General features: G+C 38.4%; 1 protein-coding gene across 5 annotated transcripts in view; it reads left to right on the top strand.

Annotated features, from left to right (window-relative positions):
* The window catches only part of PCDH9 (protocadherin 9), an 896,526-nt gene that overhangs the window by 382,366 nt on the left and 491,665 nt on the right, over nt 1-22,495 (top strand). For 3 of the 5 annotated variants that reach the window (XM_054013554.1, XM_054013573.1, XM_054013591.1), the window contains exon 3: nt 363-428. The exons of the other annotated variants lie outside the window; for them this stretch is intronic. In XM_054013554.1, coding sequence (XP_053869529.1) covers nt 363-428 — 66 coding nt within the window. The remainder of the gene's footprint in view (nt 1-362; nt 429-22,495) is intronic. 5 annotated transcript variants of the gene reach the window in all.

A 22,495-nucleotide genomic window follows, 5' to 3' on the forward strand; every position in this document is an offset into this window, starting at 1 on the left:
TGAGACAGCAATTTCAGTGGGTAGTTCACTAAACAGAAAACTAAATCTGCTCTGCTGTTTTGAAAATCTGTTGCCTGATTACAGCAAAGTATAGCACAATGCTATAAAATCAGCCTTCAGAAAGTAAATTGTTCCTTGATGTAGCGCTGCAAATGTTACCAAGCATGTACTTGGATAACCAAGATACAAGCTTTCAGGAGCATGAACACCCAAGAGAGAATTATTTCACTTCCCCTGCCAGAGATTTGCCCATATTTCTGCTTTTATATATTAGCCAACGCTGGGCCAACGGGTGGTGGGATATCTGAAAATCTGTAGTAAAAGTAACACATCTTTTTATTTAAATATTACTTGCTTTTTAGGCACTGAATTTTGGAGATATGCCGAAGTACTTGTGGGAGATTTGGGTACCTGACAAACCATGGGTGGTAAGATATCAGATCAATGAAATAAATAAACAAAATATATATATATATATTTTTTAACAAGTTAAATATTGTGGGCTGTGTTCCCATTGAAGTCAATGGTTATAATTCCCATAGGGCTGATGGCAACTGGATTACTGCGATTTTGCACACTCTGTTGATTTCAGTAGCATTACTCTAGGGTAAAACTGAAATAAGGTAGTGGTAAACTAGGATCATGCACTTCATCAGGAGCAGAAATTGGCCATGCTGCAAGTCTAAATCATGCTTTCAAATACTCTGATGCTGGACACTGCAATCTGTACCCTATAAGTAGCCAAGATTTTTGATTTTGGTGAGGTGGGTAAGATTTACTTCAGGAGTGAAAGCGTATTATTTCTTATTTTAGTTTGAACAAAATTATTATAGGTCTATTACTACCACTCTTATACTGCCAAGCAGTTACTCACATGAGTAATCCCATGGATTTTAGTTACTATTGTGAGATCTTCTTACCAGTAAGTTTAAGGGGGTCAGAGTCTGGCTCGCTAAATAGTACCTTGTGCTACCACAAGTCTCATTATTCTCAAATGGCTGTCATCTACATGCCTGTGCTAAGTGCTTAATTTGTAATGAGAGGTGCCAGGGCTCAAACAATTTTTTTTTTTTTTTTTTTTTACATTCACAACTGATGCAGCAAGCCCAGAGATACTGGGGCTACAAATTACCAAGCCTAAAGGTGTCGGGGCTCAGCTCTGGCACAAAGTAAATACTGCCCATGCTGAGGCATAAAGGAGTAAGACCTTCCTTACAGCCCTGTGTGGAATACCCAGAAATTAGGCCCAGTTAGTGCTCTGCACCTGCTACCTATTCCCTCACACCCAAGAGGAAGGAGAAGACTCTAACCCCTAAAGCACTGACCACCATATCTGAGCCAATGCAGGTAAATGGTAATTTGCTACTTATCTTAGAGTCAGGGGTAAACAAGTTCCTCTCAGAAGTATAGTTCATTCGCTGTGCAAAGCTATAGTCCTGCCCTTTGGTTTCAAAGCAAAGGTGGCAGCATCTGCTAGTTTGTGAAAAGGGGACATTATAGAATTTGTATTGATGATCCAAGCCCATTTAGATCCTTATAAATTCACAAGGTTTCAAAGGTTAACATTCTAAATAAAACCTAAATTTTGATGCAATTTATAAATCTACAAAAATTATAATTCCTTCAGCTCTTCAAGCTGCAAGCTTTCAGTGAATATTTGTTTCTACTGTGAGTTAGTTAATATTTGAAAGCTAAGCACTGTCCTGCAGCAACTTTGAGTTACATGAGGGCCAGGACAGCTTCCCAACAATCAGGAGGCAACTTTAATTCTGGCATTCTCTAACTTTTAAGTGCTTGGCTTTGCTATCTTAATGATCTTTGAATGTAGTTGTTTTTCTATATCAGTGTTTCTCAAACTGGGGTCGCCGCTTGTGTAGGGAAAGCCTCTGGCAGGCTGGGCCGGTTTGTTTATCTGCCCCATCCACTGGTCCAGCCGATCGTGGCTCCCACAGGCTGCGGTTTGCTGCTGCAGGCCAATGGGAGCTGCTGGAAGCGGTGGCCAGTATGTCCCTTGGCCCGCGCCGCTTCTACCAGCTCCCATTGGACTGCAGCGGTGAACCGTGACTAGTGGGAGCCGCGATTGGCCGGACCTGCGGACGAGGCAGGTAAACAAACTGGCCCAGCCTGCCAGGGTGCTTACCCTGGCGGGCCGCATGCCAAAGGTTGCCAATCCCTGTCCTAAATTTTACAGTGATATACTCAATAGAAGTAATCTTGCCTTTATTTATGAACTGATTATATCCAAATTTAGTATGTTCAATTTTATGCAAGAATTCCTCTAACTCATTTTGTTTACGTTGAAAGTCCAGTTTAATTGTGGTCTTGCTCCCTCTGGCGCTGCTGAGGCTGTGCTGAGACATTCAACCTTTGCATTGATTCTGCACGACACCCGAGTGCTGTACCGATTTCCTTAAACTTGCTTTAGAAAGAAGCATCATATATTCCCTTTTGTTCCTGCTGCCAGATGCTAGCAGCAGCTCTGTGTCAGGCAGGGTAGGTCTGTGGGCCCTTGGGTCTTTGGAGTCTAATTGGAGACATTAACGAGTGCTCAAAGAAACACTAGTTCTGTATTGTGCTTGGCTTCAGAGTGACTGTGCTGAGGTGGGGGAGGGACAAGCTAATTGAAACTTCTTTCCACCATTGCTTCTGTGCAGTGTTAGCCAGTGTTACCCACAAAGGTAACACAGTCCTTTAAAATTAGTAAGAAAGGCCTGATATATACTTAAAGGAAGATAAGAGGAAAGCCAATCATTCTATAACTCAGTTGATTGTATCTCAGTTTTCAGGGACTTGAGTCAATTGGGGACCAAATTAATTGATTTACATTAGAGATTAATTTGGTCCCACCAATCATATTACAGGTTATTCAAATTAAAGCTTTAATTCCCCTGGGGGATGGGGTGGAGTTTGCATTATTCATATAACAGCCATTATTTTAAATGTCATGATAGGTACAGTAAGATGGAAAAATATCTGCAATCAAATGTATTGTACCCTCAAAATGTATGCTAAGAAGAGGCCCTCCATGTGAGGAAGTCCTCCTTGCCCTTTACTTTTGGGTTAACCCCTCACCTTCCCTCAAACCTCCAAGGGCTCCATGACTCTGGGATCTGAATGAGGATACTGGTGGGAAGTGGGCAAACTGGAGGGGATGATGCAAATTGCCTTCCATTGGCCCTGAGGAGATTTCTCTCCCCCACCTCCCGTAGTACAGTCTCAGGTTGTCTCTTCCCCATTCTCCCACAGCTGGAACTGTTTCCCATTAAACAGGGGTCCCCAAAGCGGCCACTAACTGCAGAAGCCCTGTCAGTGTCGCTGGAGAGCAAGAGCCAATGTGGAAATTGATAGTCTCTTCTTCCCACTGAGCCTCCAGAATCCTGTGGCTTCCAGTGGGCCTGTGAGGTTTCTGGGATTGCCCCTCTACCTGCTGTTTTGGGGGAGCAAGCCCTACTTTCTCAAAAGAACAACTGGAGAGCACTCATTGAGGAAAACCTCTCAGAGGCTGTTTCCTTTTAGTCCCTTCTCATTTGTTTCTCTGCAGGAGGGGTGAGTCTGAAGTAATGAGATCTTACATACTGTAAATAACACAAAGAGAGGCATAGCAAGTCACTGGAGTATAAATAATTCTATGATATTTCCCCTCTATGGGGTGAAGAAATACAGGTCTATCAAGCATATATATTTTCATATAGGTATAGCCATTGTACTATAAACTCGTATGTTAACAGTATTTTAATATTAAAATAATTCATTCAGAAAAAAGTCTCAGTTTGATGTGATGTAGGTTTGTGCTTGCATGGAAAATTGCCCTATTTATTATCCATTCAGTTTTTAATGAAGCAGAACAAAAAGGCAGTAAAATGTATTGAATATATTGAGTCTAAATATTAATGATTGCTGGGCATATTCATATATCTGTGCATAATGCTGAAATATATATTCAGAGATAGACACAACGTGTGTGTATCTGTGGGTGTTTTTACACACAATATAATGGAGTGAGGGAGGGGATACATAAAATTTCTTAGTGTACTTAGTAATTCCCTTGTGGCTAGGATTTTTTCTTCAGTGATATATATTCTATATGATCTGTTGATACTCTTATCTGAGTCTGATATTTCAAATGTCTCAAACCGTCGTATGCCATCATGGAAGTGAGAAGCAGAGATTGTTCATATGTCTGGCCAATTTGATTGCAATCTTTTCTTCTTTTTTGTAGAGAAGGAGGTGTTTATTTTGGATAGGCTGGTGTGCCATTATATACAGGGTTGCCAACTTTCTAACTGCACAAAACAGAACACCCTTGCCCCACCCCCGGCCCTTCTCTGAGCCCCACTCACTCCAGTCCCCCTCCCTCATTTCTAGCCCCATCCTGGAGCCCGCAATCTCAGCTGGAGCTCTCACTCCCTCTCGCACCCCAACCCTCTGCCCCAGCCCAGTGAAAGTGAGTGAGGGTGGGGGAGAGCAAGTGACGGAGGGAGGGGGGCTGGAGTGAGTGGGGGTGGGGACTCAGAAGAAGCAGGATAGGGTGGGAGCTCGGGGAAGGGGGCAAGACAGGGGCAGGGGAAGTGTGTTTGGTTTTGTGCAATTAGAAAATTGGCAACCCTACCAGGCATTCTGGTTGAAAACCGGATGCCTGGCAACCCTACATATATATGTATTCAAAACATCTATGTTGAAGATCTGTTTCTTGGTATGCTGAGAAATTTTCATGTTCTGTACATTTTCTTGCAAAACCAAAGGCAAGGAAAACTTTCAACCTATATAGTGTCATCTCTGACAAAAGCATAGCTGAACAGTGGGACCCACTATCCGAGATGACATTTGTGTTCCTCCCTCCAGCTCTTGGGAGGTTTAAAAGCTCTGTTTACATTTGAAAAATGCTAATGGCCAACGAACAGTTCCATGCAGTTATAATGCCTTTTAACTACAGTGTGCATGACTTTGGTGATCCTGTGATGCATGATCGTGTGTGACTTGTGCCTCTCTAGTTACCAAATTATCTTTGTGTCACTAATGTGTGAGTGGTGAGAAATCACCAAGGCATTTGTGTAGGTTGCATCCTGTTATTTACTGTATGTCATTGTTTGTTTGTATTTTTATGAAGCTAATGAATATGGGGTAAGTGAGCCTGTGATGCCAGCTGTTAGACCATTATAACTTCACAGGTTTTCTTTGTATTTTCTCCCCTTACTAAAGGGATTTCTTGTTTCATATGTGGGGAAATGCTATATTACCAGCCAATTAGAAAGAGAGAGAGAGAGAGAGAGAGAGACTGAGAGAGGAATGTTAAGTGTTCCACAGTGCATTAGCCTTTTTTAACCAATTTTGGCCAGCCCTAATGTTGAGTTTAAATTCCGTAGCTACCTGTAGTTGCTGAGAGTTGATTTATGAGTGCAGGGGACAGGATCAGTAGCCAGCAAATTTTAAAGAAAAAAGGTGTGTGTGTGGTGGGGGGGGGGGAGCAGGGGGAAGAGTTTTATGCCACAAAATGCTTCATCTGTGCCAAATTAAAACAATCAATCTTTTGTCAGCCAGCTGCACTTAACACCGGTTTGTTCTGAGCTGGCGTATTTGTCACAGAGAGTAGCCTTGTTAAGAATGTACTAGCTCATGTCATCCTTTAACTCTTTGAGGACCTTTGGGCATACATGCACAGAGCATACGTGCATGAACACAACAACCACGAAGCGGTGTGGATTAGAGTGAATATGGTTGGAAAGCATTGCTGTTTTTGCAGTGTTCTCTGATGCAACAGCGTGTTGCATATCACAGGGATTTATTGCAAGCCGTTTTTAATGATCTCCACTGTACTTCGTTCATTATGCCATTCCATTGCCAAAAACTGTAAATCTATTAACATAGTCCCTGGTGGTCTGCTGTAGACTGGTCTGAAATGGGGTAAAAATAATCCTTACATTTTACCCCACTAAAACTAACCCCCCTCCTACTACTACTGTGACATAGATCAGAAGCTTTAGAAGGCTGACAGCTGCCAAGTGTGTTTGCCAACAATTCATTTGTACACTTTTCAATTTACAGAACCAGCCCTCAGTCTCAGTTTTTAATTTGGTGCTTTAGATGAAATCCTATTTGGGGAGATCAGCGAGAGGTTAACTGAAGCCAAGGCAGCTGCAGTGGTTAAAAGTCCACAGCTTTGATTTGACGCCAAACTGACATCTAGGTTTTGTTTTCTGTTTTACATTGCTCGTTTCCCCAGCCTGCAGCCACATCACATAATGCCACTGTTGTCAAGCATCGGTGAAAAACATTAGAAAGCTTATCACAGTATCATTCATTACCATACATTATAATGTTACAAACCCACAAGTATCAGAGAAGGGAAAAAAAACAATGGATATTTAACACGGATGAATTTCTGAAAAACTTGGCTTTCTCGCTAGGAGGCCTATTGCTCCGACACCCTCCACTACCCCCAGTTTAAATCAAGCTAGTGATTAAGTCACAGCATTGTTGGAATGTAAAAGGCCACAGATGTATTTATACACTACAAAGTGATACACACAAACAAAAATGAATCACAATGTGCACAGCATAGCAAATTAACATGTGCCAGATTGTGCTTTCCACTGAACTGTTTTACCTGTCTGGGATGAAAATCCTGACTGTTGCTGAAACATTTATATCCCAGTGGAACTGAAGGATATAAATGCACACATCCTCTCTGACCCTAAAGTAAGTGGAAGGAGATCTAATAATAATAAACCTTTTGTATCTGTATTTAACAGTGTTTTGCAAAAGTGAGCTAAGCATTAGTAAACTCATGTAGTAGCTGATGGCAAGTAGTTATTGACTTGACCAAAGTCCAAAGGACAACACAAATCCAGTCCCACACTCAAGTCTCTTGTGGAGCCCAAAATAGTATGGCAGTATGAGCAATGTAACAATAGGCACCACAGTCTGTTGATATTGACCATTGCCATGCCAGTTGTGTGTAATATTCTGCAATGGGCCACAGACAAGAACTTTCAGCTGAACAAATATCTGAGTTGGCTGAATGGAATTAGGACACATGTAGGATACGTATTTGATGAAAGAGTTTTACTATATCCAAGTAACATGGAGGCAGTTGTACAAATGGAAAGTATCCAAAAACTGAAGCTTTACAGAGATTTATGAACATGTTAACATAGATACTTATGTGTAATTTGTCATATTTAAGTGTGCCACTTCTAATGCTGCTTGAGGATGGTAAAGAATGGAACTGGGAAGATTGGGAACAGCCATGGGGAGTTTTTTTTTTTTTTTTTTTTTTTTTTAAATAAGTTGTCACAGAAGCACTTGCACTGAAATATTTTGTGATTAATGAAAAACGTAATGTCTCTGTTGATGTGAGCTGACTGCGGTTATCAGCTATCCTTTAAGATGATCACCAAGTGGCATAAGCTTCTGTGCTAACAGAACTATAACCAGATATGCTGACAACTGGTTTTAATTGGAAGCAATTTTTATAAATGTTTATGGACAGTAGTCAAATGAGGCAGAAACAGAGTGTAAGGTTTTGTAAGTCATATTACAGACCCTATGTAAAAGTACCAACTAGATTTCAGAAAATGACATTGAGAAACTGATTTGGTACCCACTAAAGTCAATGGAAAAAGTCCCATTGATTTCATCTTAGAGGATCAAACACAAACATACGCATTAAATGTTCAATAGTGTTACACAATGGAATTTTTTAAAACAAATATGCTTTCAAGGCCACTTATCACTAGGATCCCTAGGAAGAGGTGTTTCAAGGAAATATGGCTCAAGTTACTTATTTCCAAAACAAAAATGAAATAACCTTACCATTATTTCCCACCTTTATTCCAGTATCCACATAGTAAATTTCTTCCATCCAACAAAGTCCATGATCCTGGCCAGAATCTTTCTAGTAACACTGCAGCTTCCAGATAGACAGACACGTAAATCCCGTTAAAGTCAACGGGAGTTTTTCATGTCATGGGTGTGGAGAATCAAGATGTGGAGCTCCGGATCTTCTTATACTGTTGAGTGATATTACATTATATTTCCACGTAATAGTAATGCTCACTTTTACTTCCTTGCTGTATTTCTGCTGGTCATGGCATGTAATTACATGTAATCAGCAAAGCAGGAGGGGGAAATTCCTTTTTTTCTGTTTCTTCCCTTAAGGAAGATATAAATAAGTTTAGTATTAAGCGTAAATGTAGTCACCCATATGTGCATTTGCTACTTTAGATTTGTGAACACTGATATGGTGAGTTAAAAGAGGGACTGCTACCTTGTCTCAGTGAAGTAAATTATTGAACCCCAGAATGGTAGCATCAAATCTATGGAAGTTTTACAGTGATTTTTGTGAAATGTCAAATTATGCCTGAAGAAAGATAGACAGCTGTAACTCATAAGCATTGAAGACACAGTTGAATTGCAAGGTCAAGTTTAATTCTGGAATACAGCAACTGAATTTATGATTGGTTTTTGTTATGTTTTTTATCTTCACCTGAAGAAAAAATGAAATTAGGCTCACAAGATTGTGTGTGAGTGCACACAGAAGGGATAGCTCATTAGAAGGGGGAAAAATGACATGAGCTAGGCAAGAATATTTTCTGTTTTGGGGAAAATTGTGTGTGTTGGGGGGGGGGAAGAATTCATGGCCAATTTTGATTGATTTTTTTTTGACATGTAAAATGAAGACTCGGGCATCTTAGATGTATGAAACTAATGTCTCTTTATGATGTAAAGCTTAAAAGAATAACCTGAGTGAATTAGTGATATCAGGATATGAGTTACACCGGGGATCAGCAACCGGCGGAAAGCACATCCCTCGGCCCGCACTGCTTCCCCTAGCCCCCATTGGCCTGGGACGGTGAACCATTGCCAGTGGGCAGGCATAGATCATTGGCAGGCAACCAGCAGCTCGGGGGCTACACGCAGCCCCTCAGGGTAATCTGCTAGCAGGCCACGAGACAATTTGTTTACATTGACCATCCGCAGGCACGTCCACCCGCAGTGCCCAGTGGCCGTGGTTTGCCGTTCCCAGCTAATGGGAGCTGCAGGAAGCAGCGGCCAGCATGTCCCTGCAGGTTGCCCACCACTGGCACAGATGGTCCTAGTATGTTTATAATCCAGGATGTACACTTCAAATAGGATTTAAACCGCAGCCAGTGAGGGACTAGGGAGAGTGGTTACATTTATTCTGTTAACTCCCTTTAGTGTACTTAGAAAAGAACAAGACTTACATACAAAGAATGGTTAACAGACTGAGCAGGAATGGAATGAAATACAAATCCTAGAGCCTATCTGATCAGTTTCACACTGGTGCCACTTTATTGACTTCATTAGAGTCACTCCCAGGGTTTAAATTCTTATAGAGTATTTCCTGGAGACCCCATACGCTCCCACCAAACTATAAAAACTCTGGGGGGGCGGGAGAGAGGGAGGGAATATTTACCGATATTCCACTCTGGACAGCTCCAGCTGAATTTAAGCCCTAATCACTCCTGATTTGACACTTCAGCAACTGAGATCAGAATCTAGTCCTAAGAGTTGTGCCCATCTTTTCAAGTGGTCTCATTAATATATTGGCCACCAATGGATGTGTTCTGGGTCTCTCTGGATATTTTGGTGGCTGGAAACACTAGTTGGATTATCATCAGTTTACTGTAAAATAAATTTTGTCTTTGACAAGTAAACAATCACACTTTGCTTGCACTTTAGTACAAAAGCTCCTTGGCAAGCTGGCCGTGTTAATATTATAGTATAATCTGAAGCCGATTTCATATGTCAAAATTTACCCCTGTAATCTGTATGTGATTCACCTTTGCCCCTAGATGTTCAAATCAAGGAACTGTTAATGTGAATGCACCTGCTGATATCTGTTGCACAGCTGGTACAGAGGAAGAGGTGGCCTCTTGAGTAGTGAGGGCCTCAATCAAATATGCTTTTAAAGATTAAAAAAAACAACTTGAAGTACACTTGAAACCAAACAGGAGGCCAGTGCAATCTAATCTCAATAGTTCACTCCACTAAGCATAGTTCCCTCCACACATTTTGTACCACATGAAGACTGGGTGGTCTGTAAATGTAGTCTCACATAAAGGGTATTACATTCATCCAGTCTGGGGATGACACAGGACCAGACACACATTCATTTGGAAGCAGGGCACATTTTGTGTGTGTGTGTGGGGGGGGGAATTTAAGGGCCTGCTTCTAATACACTTTGAGATCCTAATATTTTTATTGCAAAATTATAGACATGTCTAAATCATTAACTCCTACATTGAGTTATAATGTACAAAAGAAAAAAAATCAAGGTTTCAATACAATCAATTTGATTTAAAAACAGAGAACTCACTAGATTATTACAATTATTGTGGACAGAAAAGTAATTTATATATTGTCCCTCTCTTTCACAACTCTTGTCATACCTGAAAATAGTAGGGAAAGAGAATAAATTTGGAGCCAGTGAATGAATCTGTCTGCCTACAGGGTGTAAGTATTTATGTATATAATGCATACACAATACATATATGAAAAGAAGTATAGAAGGACACACACCATATTTCTTGATGTTTATGGGCATCATGTTGGGATTTGTATAAGACACAAGAGCCCAAATATAACCATATTAAAACTCCAGGCTACATAGAAAACTTCACCATAGATATTGATAGGGTAGGTCTGTCTCAGAAGGCTTAGTTACATTTTTTTTTTTTTTTTTTTTTTTTTTTAGTATTTCTGAACTGCATAAAACCTTAGTTCATGACAGCACTTAAGCATGAAGAACAGGAGTACTTGTGGCACCTTAGAGACTAACAAATTTTATTTGAGCATAAGCTTTCGTGGGCTACAGCCCACTTCATGGGATGCATAGACTGGAACATACAGCAAGAAGATATTTATACATACAGAGAACATGAAAAGGTGGAAGTAGCCAAGTGACAACTGTAAGAGGCCAATCAATTGAGATGAGCTATCATCAGCAGGAGAAAAAAAACTTTTGAAGTCATAATCAAGATGACCCATAGAAGGTGTGAGGATACTTAACATGGGGAAATAGATTCAATTAGTGTAATGACCCAACCATTCCCAGGCTCCGTTCAAATCTAAGTTAATTGTATCTAATTTGCATATTAATTCAAGTTCAGCAGTCTCTCTTTGGAGTCTGCTTTTGAAATTGGTTTTTGTTGTTGTTTGTTGCAAAATTGCCACCTTCAAGTCTATCACTGAGTGGTTAGAGAGGTTGAAGTGTTCTCCCACTGGTTTTTGAATGTTATGATTCCTGATGTCAGATTTGTGTCCATTTATTCTTTTGCGTAATTCCTGTGAAGTCAATGAGACTTAATCACATGTTTTTATAAATCATTACCAAAATTTAGAAGCCGTTGAGGAGATCCTGTAACTGTATTCTTCCCAGTCCCCAGAAGCATTCTATATGTTTTAAGCTCTTTCTGTGTTAAAATTTCACTTAATTCCACCACAAGGATAATTAATGCTGGGTTTGGGATTAAGGTGGCATTTTTTTGTTTGTCTTTTTTTAATTGCCAAGTGCATTTAAATGCTCATACATAAATTTAAGTGTGTTGCTGCCATGGATATTATTTTGTGGAGTATTACCATAACTGTGCACATAAATCCAATATTAACGTATTGAAATTGTTAGTTTCACTCCCATCTACATATGTCTGTGTGAATATATGTGACTTGCAGAGCAGTTGTGGTAATCATTTTGGGTGAAGCTTTTTACAGATAAGACACGAAATTATAAGATATTTGTGATCCAGGTGTTTAGTTGTGCATCCTTTGAATCTAGTTGCACCCTCTTAAGTGGAAGTCATTAACATCCAGTGTTTGTTGGTGGAATTTGTGTTTTGTAAAATAAATAATTCCAAACGGTTAAAAATCAACATATGAACTGATGCATTATTTTATCTGTTGAAGATATAGAAATGTACAGCGTTTGTTAAACTAAAAACAAACATCTCCCCACAAAAAGTGTTTCAGCTGTTATGTTTTTAAATTGCTCCCTAACAGCACATGCTTTGATTGCATGAGACGGGAACTTTACAGAAGGGAAGTGGATGGGGGCCTCCCAGTAATGGTATAAATCAGTCATCTTCAGGAAAATCCTCTCCCCACTAGACCAAATATGCTGTTTCTGGCTTCCTCATTGCAACTATATATTGTAGTCCTCTCTATGGGCAGTTAATACCGGTTTGAGGTCCGTTGCAATTTCCATTATGGATTGTTTCCAGGAGAGCATATCATAGAGCAGTGGTGGGCAACCTGCATGCGACCCATCATGGTAATCTGATTGCGGGCCGCGAGACATTTGGCTGACGACTGTCCGCAGGCACCGCCCCCCCGCAGCTCCCAGTGAACGCAGTTCTCTATTCCCGGCCAATGGTAGCTGTGGGAAGCAGCGGACAGCACGTCCCTGCGGCCCCTTCGCATGCAGGTGCTGCTTCCCACAGCTCCCATTGTCCAGGAACAGAGAACTGCATCCATTGGGAGCTGCAGGGGGCAGTGCCTGCAGACAGTCAACGTCAGCCAAATGTCTTGCGGCCCGCAATCAGGTTACCCGGATGGGCCGCGTGCGGCCTGCGGGCTGCAGGTTGCCCACCACTGTCATAGAGTGTGGCTACCCCAACCCTCAAAATACAAACCTCTACACCATTTCAGTCACCTATGTCCTCCCAATGTGCAGAGAGCTGCTGGCATGTGGTATTTTTGGAGTTTTGTGTTGAAGGAGATATTGAAAATGTAACTCAGTATGGTTTAGGTGTTAAAATTGATGTTTTTTAGAGCATCTGTCTATAAAACATTCTAAATTTATTCTTTACTGATCTATTGGATGGATTTAAGGGGGAAGGGGATTATTAGTTATCCATTTCCTGCTCTCAAAACAGTACAAACTTATATTTTGAAGGATTTGAAATTTTAGAGAAGTTATATTACACACACACACACACACACACACACACACACACACACACACACACACACACAGAGCAATTGCCATGTCTGATTTAGTTACATCCAAACCACTTGACTAAAATGTAGGAGTCTGTGCCCATAACAACAAAGTCAAAATAGACAAGGGGTATAGAACCAGGAAGGTTTCTAAACCAGAGGAATATAGCTGGAACCTAAGAGTAATGCACAAAGTCCACAAGTTGAAATAAATGAGTCCCAGGAAAAAAACAAAATGATGATTAGCTTTGTGTGTTGGAGAAAGCAATATTTTATTATAAATTGCTATTTCAGTTATTGCCTAACGTCCCACCCGAGATCAGATTCTCCTAGTTATAGGTAGTCCATGTCCTAAAGACCATGCAACTGTATCCAACAAAAGGTGGATGACAAAGTATTACCCTCATTTTAGTTTCTTGTCTAATTTTTGAGGTTGGATTTTTAATAATAAAATATTTGGCAAGTATTCACAAAACTGCAAGGTGTCTTAAATTAGTGTTGTGATTTTTATGAGGATAGTAGGTTTTGGTGTGTTTATATTAGCGTATAGTGTATCTAAACTTACATTTACCCTTTGAATGAGAAATGTATCATTTCATTAAGTAATTAGGTATCTACCATTGCCATAGGCTGTTTCCTTTTAAAGGTGTTGGCATTCTCAGTATTGGGGTTGAATAAGGAGTTAGAACAGACCTCCAACTTGGTGCCTTATCACAAAGCGCACTGTACCTATTGACTGTGGTTTCATCCCTGCTAGATGCAAAAGAATGCTGCTTAGGGTAGAAAACAAGACTGAGGATTTTTGAGGAAAGCTGGTATTTTGAAGCTCAAGTAATGATTGAAAATTGGCAGAGCTGTGCTGTAGGAAAATCTGCTCCAGCATGTCTATTCCTGCAGGATTGGCTTTGCTATTGGTTCAGCAGACAGAGAAGGGAATGAAAGCAAACATAACAACAACAAATATTTAGAGGCATAATCTTATCTCCCTTTATCCAGAACTTTTCAGTGAATTAAAATAATAAATCCTATGAAGAAATATGGTGCCTGTTATGTTGGTGAATAATGTATTCAAAAGAAGGCTGTCTGACCAGTCTTGTCCTCACAAAAATTATAGAAAAGAGCTATTCAGTCATATCCTATGCACTTTAGTAAAATATCAGATCTTCTAAACTTTGTTCCTGCATCTATAAAAGTGAAGATTGGAGAAATATTCTCCATCACCCATATGCTCCATTTGAGAAGTTAATGAGCTATAAAATATCATTTTATTTTGGCTTCCCTACACAGTCCTTTCTTATCTAGATATTTGCTTCTAATCTTTTGGCATTATCACTTGCTTTAGGCTGCGTTTTAAATCCCAAGAATTTTTTTTTTTAAATAAGATACTCAGGAGTACAGGAATTCCTTATTTTTTTCTACTTATTTATCAGGCTTTTTCAGCATGTATAACTAAATGATATGTGGGGGACAGAGAAATGCCGAATGCATAATTAATCCATGTATTTATTTAATATTTCCAGTTTAGCTCTTTCCATTGGCTGAATCGAAAAGGCATTTTCTTGGTTCTGCTTATGGTGCATCAAAACAATGGTTCATGATCATTCTTGACTTTCACTGTTCTCCTCAAATTTCTTGTAATATGTTTGAATAATAGGGCCAAGATTTTCAAAAGTGATTTTTGTGTGTGTGTGCATGTGTGTGTGATATATCGATATATAGTACTATATATCCTTCCTCCCTCTCTCCTCCCCGGTCTGGTAGGATACACTGTATATATTACAAACTTGGAGGTAAGTGCTGAAGGCACTCCAAGCACTCAGCTGTACAGACTCCAGCCATCCAGTAAGTTCCAACTTTTTACATTCTGTGTAGCAGATAATTATTTTACTTAGTTCTTCCAGAAACTGAAATACCCTGGGCACCGTTCCTTTAAATTGCAACACAAAAGATCAAATCAGCAGTTTTCAAACCAGATCCTTAGTGTAGGTCCCTAAAAGATGAGAGTCTCAGCACCCATCCATAATATTCTCACTGGATGCTGCTGCCCTATGTCTTCCTACTACAGCTGGTCTGGCCTGGGAGCAACAGGATGTCTCTCTGTTTGGCTCTTAGATGCTCCATTTCCAGCTCTGGGTTGTTTGCTGCCCAGTCTTGCCTCCACAGCTTACTGCCTGTGTCCCACACATAGTCTCTGACTTTGTCTTGAGCCTGGCCTCAGGCTGTATTTTCTTTTCCTGTACACTAGGTATTATGGATCTCTAAACTGGCTGGATGTAGAACTGGGGGACAATGCACTGTCCAACATTTAACCATTAAGTTCATTAGAATATGATATCCTAAAAATAATTCATGGGTATTGCTGAAAAAGAATTTTAAGGTTTAAAATGTCCTCCTTTCTGTGTTAAAACAGCAGCAGCAAATTATAGTAAGTACAGCAACCCAAACTTAAAAGAAAAAGCTTCCCCAGACCCCTAAGCTGATTTAAGGAAAGTTTGTTTGACATGTTTTTATTAAAATTCGTACTTTGGCATTCTCCCAAACTGGTGAGTTCTTTCCCCATAGATATGAGAAACAGTAAAACCCATACAACTGTATTCAAAGGAGAAGTATGTATGGCCAGGGTAACTAGCTGAAAACTGACGATTTCAAACCTAGATGATGGAACTTTGTCAAGGAACGAAGAAGTTATGTAGGGAAAAATGAGAATCTGCCTTAGTGTATTGTTTCTCCTACATTTTATATTCAATAACCAGGATCTACTCCAAAATTGCAAAAACTTTAATGACATATTTTTCAATCAATAATGACTTGATTATCTAGAATCATACTCCTGACTAAATCAAATTGACTAATACCATAAAATTTGGTGTGACACCATTTGGCAATATAAGCATACAGATTCATAAAATTGAATATAATTTACGTAAGTAGAAGAGTTGACTGCCACAATGTAGGAAGACAAAGGAGGAAATCTCCATATAAATCAGGCTGCTAATAAATGCTTTTAATGTTTGATTGATGCACTGTGATGTCACATGGGGTGGGTTCAGAAAGTAGATGCACTTTCCTTTGCTCCATCATTGTCTTCACCTTGGGTGAAATCCTCATCTCATTAACATCAATAGCAAAACTATCATTGACTTATTTGGGGGCAGAATTTCACCCCTTTCATTATCAATGACATTAACCAACACAGTGACCAAATGGGAGAGATTAAAAGAGAGCTAGAGAATTTTTTGCAAGAGTAAGTCAAAAGAACATGTTTGTTTAGCAAAACAAAAATTGCTAGTATACTTATGGAGAAGAAGATCTGAACTTTGCAAAAGAAGAAGACATGGACTTCCCTCTGGATGAAATTGAGAACTTGGTTTATTGCCATGGTATTGGAATCTTGATAGGTATGACAGAGGAAGGAACAGAACCTGCCATGGCACTCTAAAATAGGACCCATTGTAGGATCTCGACCATCAAAGGACCCAGGAGTAGGTTTTAAAAGGTGTTTAGAGGGCTGGGTAGAGTATCCTGTTGTTTCGGCTAAAGAGACAACCTGTCCATGGGATTTCTCTACACCTAAAAGACTACTAGGGAACAGTCTTTTATCTCAACAATAAGAGAATACATAAAGGGAAACAGACTGGTTGACGATTTTGGACTTTTGTTTTGGACTTTCAATTGATGCAGAAGGAGTGGAGCTTTTGATATAGCAATGGGGGTAAACTATTCAACAAGGATAGAAAGTGTGATAGCAGTTGTATTGCAATGAGGAGGAGGTAACCACTGTTGTAGTATTGTTTGAGTTTTGGAAGGTGAGAACACAATTCAGAAAATCCCAGGGTTCAAAAATTTTTTGTCCATCAGAGACCCCGTGCCACAGATTTTGAAGGAGACAATCATGCAGTCATTTTTAATGCAATGCAAAGTAGCAATGTCTCGGGTAAGAAACAAGTTCACAATACAGCCATATTTCTATTGCTTTCCTAAGCAGGAAACTCCTACACAACTGACATGTGCATTTTAAAAATATGGTTTGTGGAGCACTGTAGAGCAGAGACATTGTCTCCACACATTACTCAAACATATAGTATGCTAGTATAGTGTTGACACTATGGGCCTGATCAACCTCTCAGTGAGGCCAATGGAAATTCTCCAATTAACTTTTCTAGGAATTGGAGTGGGCCTTAAATAAATGATGACCAGTACTGATACAGCATTAATCTGATAAAGAACATAAAGCCCTCAGCATATCTGAGCATGCTCTCAAGATTTTATCATCCATATCATACTGAGATAAGTAGATCCCTACACACTTGAATATGAATTTGAGGATTGGAGGCAAAATCTTTCTTTTTTTAATAAGGCATAACATATACACTTCAATAAACTCAGTATCAACAGAGAAAACAATGGCAATGAATAATTGTGAAATTGGTACAATAATACAGTTTGATCATGCTCTGATAATAGTGGAGTTTAATTTGAAAATTCCACCAAAAATGACCCTCAAATTAGTTTACAAACAAGAACAATTGAAGTATAAAGTGGTAATGGATGAGGTATGGTCAATATTAAATGATTGCTTAAAAATAAATGATATGTCTGAAGCTAAGACATCCATACTATGGGACACAGCCAAAAGGCGAACTAATCTCTATCTCGGCTTGGTGTAAAAGATTGCACCTGGCATGTATGGATGAACTAAATTAATGACTAAAACCTCTAGAACCAGAACATAAAAAGTCCCCTAAGACCTAGTCAACCAAAATTCAAAAGGTAATAGAGGAAATCAAAGTACTAAAAGTCTACAAAACATAGCAGTCGATTGGCTGTATTGGATTGTTTTGTTATGATAAAGAAACAAGTCCATTGGCACAGACATTTTAAAAAATAAAGGAAAGGTAATAAGAACTTTAACTATAATAGGTGATGTTGTTCCAGACACACTGAAATTTAAACACCAGTTTTAAAGCTGTTTTGAATCGATAATTGTGTATTTTCAACTTGTTCTAGCTTTGAAAATTTAAGAGACTATTTTTTGTGTCTCTCACTCTTTTTTTTACAAATCCTGCCAATAAGAAGCATTCTACTGCAGTGGAAAAAATTATCTCTTTTCATGCAATAAGTACACAATGGCCAACATTTTTAAGGATAATAGAATGTGGGGATAAGCAGGTAATTAACAGAGGTGGACATAAAAATGGCAGACACAGATGTGTGGAATACATTCAGTTGTGTCTTTTAAACCAAAAACATTGTCCCTTAAAAGTAATGAAATCTCGTTCAAAAATGGGGGATATTGTTGTGAATATGTCTCTTGTTTTCCCCTTAAAAATCAATATTTCAACTAAAATTATACTTTCAGTTTCAAAATGTAGACAACTTCAAGCAACACTAATGGCCGAAAAATATTTTTTTAAAAAAAGTCTGTTTTTTTTCCATCAAAATTTAAAATTTCAACACAAGATTTAGTCAAAATTTAGTAAATTTTGACCAACTCTAATCATAATAGTTTTCAAACAAACATACAACACTGATGAAATAAACAAAGCATATTGTTGCCTGCTACTGCTATCGTGTACCAGACTGAAGCATTCATTGAATTTTCTGTATATCTTTATATTTTCATTCTAAAAAGGAGATCATAGTTAAATTGGCCACATGTCCATGGATTGTCCCTGCTTTAAAGAACTTCCCTATTAGCTATCTGTTTTGTTTCAGTTCTTATAAACCAATACAGATTGCCCAACTGACAGATATTGAAATTAATGTCAGGATAAATGACAGCATGTGAATCTCAAGAATTGCCTACACCAAGCTTTATGAGTTGACACTTTGTCCTCCTCCTGGATTCCACTGAGCCCTCCAAGAAAAATGGCTAAAAACAAACATAATACAATTAAAAAAGAAATTTACCACTTTTCAGTTAACTGAGTCAAGAGTAGCTAGCAACCAAGAGAATAATAATTAATATAAAATAACATCCAATATTGCAGACAAGTATAAACAAAACAAAAACCTTAGATCAGAACTAGTTTGAGTTCCAAATTTCATATTTCTATTTTGGGTCAACCAAAATCCAAAAAGATATTTGGGTTTTGCATTCTAGATCCAAATCTAAACCTTCTGAAATTTCAGGGTACCTGGTTGTGACCTATTATAACGAGAAATACAACCTGCAAGTTTAGATTTAAAATCTGAATGTGAATCTGTTTTGATTTTCTTGAATTTTTTATTAAGACCAATCCTTAATAATAACTGTTCAAAATTCATGTTTTGTCCCTTACCTTGGATTTACAAAACTATTAAAAGGTCTGTCATGAAAACACAAAGTATTATGTAGGGGATTAGGAAAAGTGACTTTCTTTTTGCACCTAATCTCAGGAGTAGCAGGTTCCCAGCCTTTCTCTGTATGTTTCTCTTACTGGGGCATGAATCCTAGGATGGGTTGAGGATGGACTTGATGTTGGAGAAGCAAAGAAGTTCTGGAAGAGTTTCTCGGGTTTCTGACTATTCGGGTGCTGGAGATACGAAGTCTTGATGTTTGGTGACGTTAGTGTGCTGAGAGATAGTGATTCTTCTGGACAGACACAGAAGTTTGTGGCTGCCATGACAGCCATGGGACTATCTTCAGTTGGTTCTGGCTCTGTTGTTATATCTGACTAGTCTACAAACTTCAATCCCAGCCCAGAAGTGAAAATTATATTCTTCTTAGATCTATAGTTTCCAAGGCCAGAAGTGACCATTGTGATCAGGTAGTCTGACCTTCTTTATAGCGCAGGCCATAGAACTTCCCCAAAATAATTCCTAGAGCATATTCTTTTTGAAATATGTCCAGTCTTGATTTTAAAATGGTAAGTGATGGAAATCAACCATGACACTTAATATATTGTTCCAATGGTTAATTAAACTTACCATTAAAAATGTATGCTTTATTTTTATTCTAAATATGTTTAGCTTCAATTCCAGTCATTGGATTGTGTTATTTTTTGTTAGATTGAAGAGCCCATTATTAAATATTTGTTTCCCTTGGAGATACCTGTAGATTGTAATCAAATCATTCCTCCTTTTGGTTAAACTACACATATTAAGCTTTTTGAGTCTATCACTAAATCACGTTTTCGGATTCTGTAATCATTCTTGTGGCTCTTTTTGAACCCTCTCCACCTGATCAACATCCTTCTTGAATTATGAACATCCGAACATGACACAATATTCCAGCAGAAGTCACATCAGTGACAAATAGTACAAAGGTAAAATAACCTCTCTGTTCCTACTCAAGATTCCACTGTTTGTGCATCCCAGGATCGCATTATCTCTTTTGGCCACAGTGTCACAATGGGAACTGATGATCCACCATGACCCCCAAAACTTTTTTAGAGCCATTGCTTTCCAGGATAGAGTCCTCCATACTGCAAGAAAAAATGTAAGCCATATTATTCTTAGATGTGCACATTTACATTTAGCTGTATTTAAAAGCCTATTGTTTGCTTGCGCCCAGTTTACCTAACGATTCAGATTACTCTGAATCAGTGACCTGTCCTCTTCATTATTTACCACTTCCCCAATTTTTGTATCCTCTGCAGACTTTATCAGTGATGATTTTATGTTTTCTTCCAAGTCATTGATAATTTTTTTTTAATAGCATAGGTCCAAGTACTGATCCTATGGACCCCACTGTAAACACACCTGCTTGATGATGATTCCCTGTTTATGGTTAATTTTGACACCTATCAGTTAATTTGTAATACATTTTAATACATTAATGTGTGCTATGTTAATTTTATATCATTTTAGTTTTTTTTCCATCAAAATGTTGTGCATTATGCAATCAAATGCCTTGCAGAAGTCTAAGTATATTATTTCAACATTATTATTTTTATCAACCAAACTTATCTCATGGGGAAAAAAGAAGAAAGATATCCAGGTAGTTTGATAGGATCCATATTCCATAAACCCATGTTGATTTTCATTATTTACTTTACTACTTTATTAATCAAGTAACATAAAAAGTCTCTCCATTACCTTGCTTGGGATCGATGTCCAGCTATAATTATCCAGGTCATCCCATTTACCCTTTTTAAAAAATAAACTGGCATAACATTAGCTGTCTTCTAGTCTTTTGGAACTTTAACAGTGCTCCAAGACTTATTGAACATCAACATTTAATGGTCCACTAATCTCCTGGACACCTCTTGTATTCAAGAATTTTAAATTTATCTGGACCAGCTGATTTTAAAAGAGAGTTTGATTTTAGTAGTGTTCATTTAACATCCTCCAGAGATACTAGTGGAATGGAAAGAGTATTATCACCACATTATAAGACTATATTGTCTGTTTTTTCCCAAATACAGAACAGAAATATTTATTGAACACTTCTATCTTTTCTGCATTATTCTTGATAATTCTATTATTTCCATCTAATAACAGACCAATATCATTTCCATGATTCATTTTGTTTCAAATATATATTTTTTAAAACTTCTTCTTATACCCGTAACTCTACTGGCCATTGATTGCTCCTTGTGTCTCCTGGCTTCCCTTAGCAATTTTCTACATTCCTAACAGCTGATTTATATTCATTACTATCAATTCTCCTTTCATTCGTTGTCATGTATTATTTTTATTTTTACAGCTGCCTTCCCTTGCCCTCTAAACCAGGTAAGTTTTATCGGCATCTAGTATGGTGTTCTTAAATGATTCCCAATTATCATTCACATTTTTCTGATCAAAATATTTCTCCCAGCTTATTTGTCTCATAATTGTTTTCAGCTTTGTTAAATTAACCCTATTAAAGCACTAGGTATATCTATTACTGATTGGAACTTTATTCTGCTTGCACATTATAAATCATGTCATGAATACTTGTACGTAAGCTACCATTAATTTTTGATTCTGTGATCTGTTAGGAAAAAGGCTAATAAAGAATTCCCCTGTGTTCGGTGTAACACTTTTTGAGTTAAGAAATTATCATGTATAATATTTAAAAGTTCCAAGATATTTTAATACTGGCAGCATGAGACCGCCAGCATATGTCACTCAAATTGAAGTTCCCCATGATCACACAGCTTTTGGTTCTTACACACTGTAGAAAGGTGCATAAGGAGCTAGTCATCCTGATCCTTAGTGTGATTTGGTGGTCTGTTGCAGACACCAGCTAACATCACTTCTTATGCTTTATCTGTTAGACATTGATCCATGAGCATTCAAGATCATTTTCTTCTGAGTTTAGTGACTCAGAAACAGGTAATACCATTTTTTACCTTGAGTGCCACTCCCACTACCCTTTTGCCAACTCAATCTTTCTTAAATACATTATAACGATTGATTTTTAACATTCCAGTACTGTGGATCATCCCACCTGGTTTCATAAAACCAACTGTATCAAATTTATATTCATAAGTGAGCAATTCCACTTCTTCTTGTTTGTTACCCAGGCTCTTAGCACTGATGTATAGGCAATGAAAGAACTTCTTCTCTTCATGTCCATTGGTTCTTTGATTAATTTTGTCCTCAACTTCTCAATTTTTTTTGTGCTGAGTAC

Source organism: Malaclemys terrapin, chromosome 1 (assembly GCF_027887155.1).
Source record: "Malaclemys terrapin pileata isolate rMalTer1 chromosome 1, rMalTer1.hap1, whole genome shotgun sequence".
NCBI lineage: Eukaryota > Metazoa > Chordata > Testudines > Emydidae > Malaclemys > Malaclemys terrapin.